Source organism: Pinus tabuliformis, chromosome 9 (assembly GCF_031772625.1).
Source record: "Pinus tabuliformis cultivar Carrire ecotype Pingquan chromosome 9, CPIR1, whole genome shotgun sequence".
NCBI classification, from domain to species: Eukaryota; Viridiplantae; Streptophyta; class Pinopsida; order Pinales; family Pinaceae; genus Pinus; species Pinus tabuliformis.
In genome coordinates, this window is record NC_142307.1 from 526,859,388 (window position 1) to 526,869,302 (window position 9,915).

At 36.6% G+C, this 9,915-nt stretch overlaps 1 protein-coding gene across 5 annotated transcripts; it reads left to right on the top strand.

Annotated features, from left to right (window-relative positions):
- The first annotated feature begins 2,401 nt into the window (after positions 1–2,401).
- LOC149149541 (protein TOPLESS-RELATED PROTEIN 2-like) lies at positions 2,402–6,780 on the top strand. 5 transcript variants are annotated; one of them, XM_089440139.1, is made up of 13 exons: positions 2,402–2,511; positions 2,695–2,808; positions 2,957–3,115; positions 3,369–3,558; positions 3,681–3,795; positions 4,143–4,255; positions 4,518–4,662; positions 4,802–4,911; positions 5,068–5,137; positions 5,346–5,419; positions 5,523–5,618; positions 5,716–5,811; positions 6,075–6,588. In XM_089440139.1, exons 3-13 carry the CDS (start codon positions 3,009–3,011, stop codon positions 6,216–6,218), a joined length of 1,260 nt encoding a protein of 419 aa, XP_089296265.1. In that variant the 5' UTR covers positions 2,402–2,511; positions 2,695–2,808; positions 2,957–3,008; the 3' UTR covers positions 6,219–6,588. The 5 variants fall into 5 exon arrangements, with proteins under 5 accessions (XP_089296265.1, XP_089296263.1, XP_089296264.1 ...); XM_089440137.1 differs by having other exon boundaries at positions 2,408–2,585; positions 6,482–6,780; XM_089440138.1 differs by having other exon boundaries at positions 2,408–2,585; positions 6,488–6,779.
- Positions 6,781–9,915: the final 3,135 nt, after the last annotated feature.

Genomic DNA, 9,915 nt, shown 5'->3' on the forward strand with positions numbered 1-9,915 from the left:
CATAATTTCCACCATTACTGGACATACCAGACATTGAAGAACAACTCACACCAACAAAGTTAAACCTAGACTGCATGGAATAATATACAATTGATCGGATCATAGACATGCAGATCAAGAAAACTTGCTAGTAGAAGATCCAACTGTATCAAGTTGTCAAAGTTGACCAACTCCTGCACCAAGGGAAGTGGCTCACCAGGGACCAAGTTCAATAGAAGTTTCCCCATCTCACGGAGGCACTCAACGCAATGGGGACTATTGCTTCCTAAGGGGGGGGGGACCGATCCAAGTGGATATTGGTGGCCACCGGCCTATTCCACTTGGACCCCCACTGATGTTTCTTTTCAATTTCCTTAATTGTAGCACAACTTACTATTTTTTGTAGCTTTCTCGGGTCCTAAACTTCTGGAGTCATTTTGAGGGATTAAAAGACGTTTTTTAGGGAAAATAGAGAGACTGGAAAAGTCCCAAACTAGTTTACTAGTTTGTTTTCGGCCTCCTCTTCAAGATATTCAAAACGAGATATTATGATAGCTAAACAGAGGTCGTATGCCAAAGTTACGACCCCAAGAAGTTGTTGTACCAATTTACCCAAACGGGGCCCATAGTTTTGGTGTTTCATCTCCTAAGGTTAGGTTTTTGGATGTTTAGGTTTTTTCATTGTTTCTCAATAATAAATAGGCCTTTGAGCCTCATTGTAACACAATTCAGAGGCATGCAGCTGCCACATCTCTTCTCAAAAATAAGCTACCATCATCCGAGCTAGTTTATTTCCATATTTGTATGTAAGCATATTTCAGTTCTTTGACATTAATAAAATGAATTTTTATTTCTATTGCATCGATGTGTTTATGTGTATATCTTTATTTTGTTGTGTTCCTGCATAAGTCTGGATCACAGCAGCTCAAGCCACAATAGAAATCATTTGGCTTCGCAAGATACTTGAAGACATGCAGGAGAAGCAGAAAGATTCAACTCCTTTATTTGTTGATAATCCTTCTCCAGTTGGCCAATAATCCAAAGTTTCATGATCGAAGCAAGCACATTAACACCAAGTACCACTTGATTCGACATTATGTAGAGGTCAAAGTTATTCATCTGACACATTTTCCTACTTTAGAACAGATATCAGATATATTCACTAAAGCACTAGGATGAGAAAAGTTTGAAAAATTTAGAATGTTACTTAGCATGTCAGATGCCTTGTCAGATTAAAGGGGAGAATATTAAATAATCCTTCAAGATATTGTAATATTATTACGTTAGAATTGATAGTTTAAACAATTTTGTTTTACAGTAAACTACCAAACAATTGAGCTTTGATAATTATTCTCGATTTGTATAAATACCTATAAATACCTAATATAATTGAGCTTTGATAATTATTCTCGATTTGTATAAATACCTAATAATATATATTTTTATTTGTAGAATAAACCTGTAACAAATTTTTTTAAAATCAATTACTAAAAAACCTAATATAAATATAAATTTTTATAATATTCATAAATAAACCTAAACACCCAATTTCAACGTCGATGCAAACTCTTTGCTCCTAACCCTACCCAACAACATAGCCCACGACCAAGCTAGCATTCCCATGGCAATCATAGCCCAAGACGAAGATGGATATACCATTCCAATGGGATTTATTTGATTTATGTCGTGCATAATAACATTCCCACGGGCTTCAATGAACTTATAACAAAGAGCACCACCTATAATCAAATTGATGTTACCCTAATATTTTCCTTAAACTTTGTCGAGATATATTTAGAGGTACCCCACGTTTTTTCCTTGAACTTTTTCGAGATATATTTAGGCCGATAGGCCTTCCTTTGGAACAGACTTTCGTCGTTCCTTTGGCTCTCGTGCTGACACGTGGCATCGGATTCTGAATGGCTCCTTTGTTCCTCATACTGACACGTGGCATCGGATTCTGAATGGCATAACCAGGAATTTTTCAGTCTCGTGCAGCTAGCGTCAAAATAGAGCGGGACAGTTCTGCGAGGGAATGGCGGGTGTCTTTTCCTTCGTTATACCAACACATGCAAGACTCTGCTGATTTTTAGTTTTCATCTGCAAGATTGACTTTAAGGGCAGGAGGGGGAAATTAGGGTTTTGGGTATACAGATCTCATCTTCGCCTGGAACGAGCAGCAAGGGCAGAGAGAGTGCGCGGAGGAGGGAGGGGGGCGCCATGACATCCTTAAGCAGAGAGCTCGTTTTTCTCATCTTACAGTTTCTTGATGAGGAAAAGTTCAAAGAGACGGTGCACAAGTAAGTTGGTTTTTTTAACATACATTTCTCAAATCCTCTTTTGGTGTTTTGTTTTTTGTTGAGTGGGTATTCTACAAATGAGAAGCTAATCATATTGTTGTGCATGGCATGGTATAATAATAACATGTTGGAGCAGGAATCGGGGTTTTTCTTCAACATGAAATATTTTGAAGATCAAGTACAGGCGGGAGAATGGGAAGAGGTGGAGAGATACCTGTCCGGTTTCACAAAGGTGGACGACAACCGTTATTCCATGAAAATATTCTTCGAGATCAGAAAACAAAAATATTTGGAAGCTTTAGACAAGTAGCCATTTCCTTCTTTCTTAAGGTGCTTTCTCGCCAGAATGCAAAGATGAGTGAGATTGAAGTATTGGTATGTTGAAAATAAAAAATTATCATTTGGGTATTCACAGGCAAGATCGGGCTAGAGCTGTAGAGATATTGGTGAAGGATCTCAAAGTCTTTTCTTCATTCAACGAAGAGCTGTTCAAAGAAATCACGCAGCTTCTTACCCTGGACAACTTCAGGTACGTTCTCTTATTTATATTTTGGCGGTTTTGGCTGTTCGAGTGGGAAAGAAGCCTTGAAATCATGCATCGGCTTTCGGAAGTCCTGTATAGTTGGAGTGAGTTGGATTGGGTACAGTTGGAGTGACTTCGATTTGGTATTTTGTAGGGAAAATGAGCAGCTGTCTAAGTATGGGGATGCAAAGTCGGCCAGGACCATTATGCTTATAGAGCTAAAGAAATTGTTAGAAGCTAATCCTCTGTTCCGTGACAAACTCACATTCCCGGCCTTCAAAGCCTCAAGGCTCCGAACACTGATAAATCAAAGGTAGGGTGCTTTTTTATGTTCAGCAGTTCATGGAGGCCTCTGGCTGATCTCTGTTCCTTTTGGTTTTGAACTGGTCAAGATGAATGTTTTTAGCACTCATTAACTACATACTTCAGAAAATTCAAATAATGAATTACTAATCAGACAATGAGAATTCTCTGTTTTTGTTATGCCTACTGTTTATTTTTGGGAACAGGGGATTCGATAAAAGTACTAACATAACAAAGTGTGCCATTGGCCTTTTTGTATCCAGCCTCAATTGGCAGCACCAGCTTTGCAAAAATCCCCGACCTAATCCTGATATTAAGACCCTGTTTCTCGATCATACATGCACACCACCAAATGGGGCCCGAGCACCAACGCCTTCAACTAACCCACTTGTGGGTACACTTCCAAAAGGAACAGTGTTTCCTCCTATTGCCACCCACAGTGTGAATCAACTGGTAAATTTGTTTTGACGGTCATGCAGCCATGATTTCAACAAATACATTAGTTTAATTGATTTTTTTTTGTTTCCACAAATCATTAATAATGTGTTCGTTGCGTCTTTTTGATATGATTTCAACCTTTCCAGCCTGCTGGTGCTTCTTCCGGCGGTCTTTCGGGATGGATGGCAAATCCTAATCCTGCTGCTGCACACTCTGCTGGACCAGTATCTCTTGCACCACCCCCAAATGCAGGTTTGCTTAATTTACTATATTTTGTAAAATGCTCTTTAGTAGGCTAATACCATGTTATCTCTTGGAAAATTTGTATGGCATTCTTGAATGTTATTGAGTAGCAACAGTATTTTGTAAAATTCTCTTTAGTAGGCTAACATCATGTTATCTCTTGCAAAAATTGTATGGCATGCTTGAATCTTATTCAGTAGGAACAGTGGAAGAAGATATACTAGTTTGTCCTTTCAAGTGGGGTGATTTAGTAGGCTCTTTCTGTTCATATATGTCAGAAATATGTTTCTTTTTTCTATAACACGAATTTTCCTAACAGAGCATATTTTGACTTCTCATTCTGTGAATGGCATCAGCGGCTTTCCTAAAACGACCTAGAACTCCACCATCAAATGGTCCTGCTGTAGACTATCAATCTGCTGATTCTGAACACCTCATGAAGCGCATCCGGGGTGGTCAGTCGGAGGAGGTACATACAGAGCATTTATTAAGATCGATATTGGATTATATGATGGATTGAAATTGTCTGCCTGCAGTCCATGTGTTTATTACTTTTAATTGAGTCACAACTTAATGCTAAATTCTCTTGTACTTTTTGTTTGTTTCAAGTTTCTTGGCTTTTCTACCAGGTCCATTGACTGTTGTATGTGATCGATTTTGAGTAGGATATATCAGTTATTCTACAGGGATTGCTTTTCCACAAACTAAGAATGCTCACTTTCTAATTGTAGGTGACCTACCCAGGCCCAGGCCCAGGTCATCCTCTTAACATGTACTCACAAGATGACCTGCCAAAGACTGTGGCAAGAACTCTCAATCAGGGTTCAAATGTTATGAGTCTGGATTTCCATCCTCTGCAGCAAACAATTTTGCTAGGTGATTTCAAATTCCATTCAATGCAGTTCTTCATTCAAATAAATTCTTAAATTCAATTTGGAAGCTGTACCGTTTCTCTTTATAAGTATGTTCACACTGGCTAGTGGTTCAAATTTGGATTGCTGGCTTTATCGATCAGTTGGAACAAACGTTGGTGACATTGCAATTTGGGAAGTGGCATCTCGTGAAAGATTAGCTTATAGGACCTTTAAAGTTTGGGAAGTTTCGGCCTGTTCGATTCAAATGCAGGTAGATGATTTTTTCATAAATTAGTTCTGTAATTTAAATTGGAAAAATTGTACATCTATGAATTGATCTTCAAAATATTTTAGAGTTCTTTCTCGAGTTGATCATTAGCACAGGCGTTAGGTAAACTCTTATACATGTTTTTTTATTTTTTCATAGGCTGCTCTTGTGAAAGATCCAGCTGTATCAGTGAATCGTTGTATCTGGAGCCCAGATGGGGCAGTCCTTGGTAACTTAATCTATACTCTGTATTCTTTAATAAGATGTTTTGACATCATTTCCTCCTTTAAAGTTTATATAACAATGTGAGTGATTTGTAATAATGCCATTTACAAATGTCTCTGGTCTACTTTTGGTTGGTTGTGCACCAAAACAATGGTGTACCATGTGCTATTTCCCCTATTCATATACTGACATGCCTGCATTTGCGTTCATAGGAGTTGCGTTTTCCAAGCATATAGTTCACATATATTCTTATACTGTGGCAGGCGATTTGAGACAACATCTAGAGGTTTGATTACATACTTAAAGACCAACCTGTACATGCTTGTAGCTCTGTAAAATTAAGTTTGTATTGAAAGTATAATTTATTAACATTGATATGATTTATACAGATTGACGCACATACTGGTGGTGTGAATGATATTGCTTTTTCACACCCTACCTCCCAGCTATGCATAATTACATGTGGGGATGATAAGAACATCAAGGTAATCTGCTTCATCAGATATGTCAGACTCATTCTAATAGTTGTTGTTTACTTACTCTGTGTGATTTTTTTTTGTCTGTGCTTGTCTGTGCTTGTAGGTGTGGGATGCAGTAACTGGTCGAAAGCAGTACACATTCGAAGGTCATGAAGCACCCGTCTATTCTGTTTGCCCTCACCAGAAAGAAAATATTCAGGTACTTTGTTCCTTGAGACCTGAATAATATATGTGAATTACAGTTGAATTTTCACGACAAAAATATGCATACCATTCAAAAGCCTCTCCATTTCCTCAAATTCTCCATTATAAACTGTCAATAGTTAATTAAAAGGTCAATACTGAGAGTCCACTTGAACAAAATAAGAATTAAGTGACAAAGTTAGCATGTGGTGTCAAAATCAATTCATAACTTTACACAGACTTACAAGCAGAATAGCTCCTGTTCATCACTTTACACAGATTACAACAAGCATTGCTTCAAATGCACCAAATGCCCAATCTCTCAGCTATACAACAGATTATAAATCTATAAAGAATTTAGTTTTACTCCACCCCAATAAGGTGTGGAATGTTATATGCACAAGCCAGTACAACTGTTTATAGTTCATCACTTGAGTTAATTGCTCAACGCCATGATTAGTGTGAAATGGATGTTATTGTTAAGATGCTATGCTGAAAGAGCTCACTTTCTTTGGTGTTGCAACCACAAGTGGAGCTCCTGGAGAATTTGTAATAACAAATTTGTCATGCATAAATTTGCTATACACACTGGATTCATCTTTTGGAACAATCTTGTAGCAATAGTAGCTTTTTAGCCCATTCTGGCCCTTGTAACACACATGTCGCTGTTTTTTACTTGCCGGAAGTTCCAGATGACAGAAAATTTGCCAACAGTGGCAACTAGATGGCACTCCTGCCTTCCACTCTCAGTAACCTGCAGTGATGAAGAGAATAGATGTCAGAAATTAGTACACTTGAAGAGCTAATAAAGGTTATATTGCAGGCCAACGGTCCTGTAAGGTTCAATTGCTACATGTTATGAAGTTGAAGTCATTTTTTGTGTACCTTATCCCTTCATAGACAATTGCTAACTTTTAATACATTATTATTTGTTTATAGTGGTCATATTCAAGAAGCATATGGCCAAATTTTTGTGTATCTGTAAGGCCATGTTTGGAATTTGTGTTTGGGAGAATCGAATGTAGTGGAAGTTAGAGACATAGAAACTTTGTACAGAAAATAAATGATTTCTCACAGCTGTCATCTTCTGCATTCTCTGATTATCGCTACTTATACTCAACATTCAATGGTTATGGTCAGCTGTTTGATGTGGAGTAGTCTTCTCATGACGGTACAGCTCCAACACTTCCAGTGTCGAAATTGGTTCGCGCTATTTCTCTTTTGAAAGGATATACGCAGATTACATAATTGATCTTAGTTAATTCGAATCTATATTATCTGGATTCGTAAGCCCAAATACAAGACCTAATTGCTTTTACAGTAATTTGAATCTACAATTCCTGGAGTAGTATTTGGCGGTTCTGTGGTTATCTCTGTTTGCAATTTCATGACTAAGCGTTACTGCTGTCTACAGATACTTGTATGGTGTGATGTTAATAATTATTGCAGACAAGTTGGTTATACTACCAATTGCATTCCTTATTTCACAAGATTTCCCAAAATACTTTGAAAAATATAATACATGAATTTAAAATCGGTTTCAAAATTTTAATAACGTTAATGTTTTAGTTGTAGTGTCAACGTTGTAATTTACTTCTTACTTAAAAAAAAAGCGTGTTGCCAATAATCTTAGTAAGTATGAACGCGTTCTACACTTACTATATTGATATGAATGGTTTGGTTTTGGTTTTGTTTTTGGCCAAACTTGGCAATATATTACTAAGTTTTGCTCAGTTTCCTCTGTTTCTGATTTTTCCAAGTATATCATCCCTGATTGTTGTGTTTATGATCCCTAAATTTTTAATAATCCAGTTATTGCTGAATTTTTCTGTGTCCCCAATTTGACTCTCCATTTTGGGTTTCCTGAGCTGTTGCGGAGTCTGAATCATGTGATCAAATAAATAAATTTTGTATTTGCAACCAGGATAGCCCAGAAAGTCACAAAGGAAGGCCTTGGATTCTAGTGACAGTGAAGCATGATTTCAAGTAGGAAATATGATGCTCATCACAACCTAACAACTATAATGATATGAATAAAATTGCATTGCTAGCTATCTGTATTTATTTTTGAATTTTCCGTTCATGTGAAATAGCCTATGTTTTCTTTATTTTTCTTGCAAGTAACTGTTCATCTTGATATTTTCCTATTATATGCTCCTTTTTACAGTGTAATATTTTTACAGGCTGTCTACCTGATATTTATTTCTGTTGGTCCAATGGAACAAAAATAAGGTTCTTTTCATTTTCCCATCTTGTTAAAATGTTACTGTTTTCAATATTTGCAGCTTTTGCTGTTATAAAATTTTCTACAAATTTCTAATTTTCAAATATCTGTATAAACTTTTTATCTGTCTATCATAGAAGTTTTCTGTTATAAGGCCAACTGTATATCATAAAATTTTCATTATATGCTAAAAGTTGATGATCACAGTAAACTGGCCATTGAGGGTTCACCTTGTGATGTTATCAATCTAACATGTTAAAAAAGAATTAAATTAAAGTTGAATTTGCGATTATGTAATAATGATATGGATTAAGTGGCAGGTGTGCAAGAGCAGTTACAGTAATAGAAACTGTATGACAGATTATATCATTATACCAACGTAGTAGGTGCTTAAATTTCATACTAAATGTCCATGAGAACAAGGACATCTTTGGCTAGGTCTGTCTTGGAGTTACCCTGGCTAAACCTGTAATATTCTCACTACCAAGTTTGAGATATTTGTCTGTAAATATACTCAAGTTGTTGGTAATTTTCCCTTTCATCGAAGAAAGCTACAGTATAGCTTCTGCTTTGTAAACTTTATGCAACTTTTTAGAACTGCTCAGTTAGAGTCAAATCAGGGTATTAAAATCCATTACTGTGAAGCTTGAAGATTCCAGTCTTGTCACTGAAGGAAACTCAGGAAGTAATGGTCAATTGGAATGGATATTCTTGCTGTTTTTTTTGTCTCTACTGCAGGCCAAAACAAAAATATGTTAAGGCCTATAAATTTTGGTGCCATGATAAGTGCATATTGCAAAAATTCACATCTCTCTGACATTGGAAATGGACATCATATCTGGTCAAGGCAGTACTTATATGATAGGTATTCCATCCATAATATGAACCTTGTTGGAGATGGAATTCCCTCCGGCAAATATCATTGAATCTAAATCAGCATAGATTAGAAGAGCACTGTGTCTGTTGTTAGAATACAGATAAATCATTGAAATAACAATGTCAAAAAAACGAATATTCTAAGTACCCAGGCATATAGAACAAGTAAGTTCCTTATCAATAACAGATGTTGATGATGCTTGTGTTAAAGCTCATATAGAACAAGTAAGTTCCTTATCGATAACAGATGTTGATGATGCTTGTGTTAAAGCTTTGGAAATAGTGGGCATGTTCCCCACTGTTTTCTCTGAAGTATTTAATACCGTTTTAATACGATTGGATCCATTAAGATTTGAAAATGGACTCTTTGGAAGGTTATGTCCATAGCTGTTGCAAGGAAAGAAACTCATTGATCATTACCTTTTTATAATAATCACCCAAACAAAACAAAGTAGCTTCTATTCAACTACTTCCAGGAACCCATTATTGACAGCTTGTTTTCTAAGTAAAATCTTTGTCATGTTCTTTATTTTACAGAACTGCAAACTGTGGATGATGGTCTCTACCTTTCTTGATCGTCATTATCCTGCTTAGGCTTATCTTCGTTATTCTTCGGTACCTCAAGCAGCTACCCAAACTGATCGGTTGAAGGAAAATTGTTGAGATCTGCATAAGAGGATGAATGAAATTACTTAAATGCAAAGTGATAGTCTCTAGAGAACATGTCTTGAATAAGTGGGTATCCTAGGTTTACCTTCTGATGCCTTGGATTCTATTTCAGACTGTGGGAATCCATTAGTGAATCTATTCTCGAGGGGGTGAGAAACAACAATAGGTAGTGATATTGTAGGTACATTTGGGTAAATATCCATTTCTTTCTTTACACCAACTCTTTCCTTAGGAAAATAAATGTCATTTATAATCAAGGCTTCATAAAACTAGCTACTATCATATCTCAGGTATCTGGCTCCAGAATATTTCATGTATGGCCAGGTTAATAAGAAGATGGACGTGTATCCT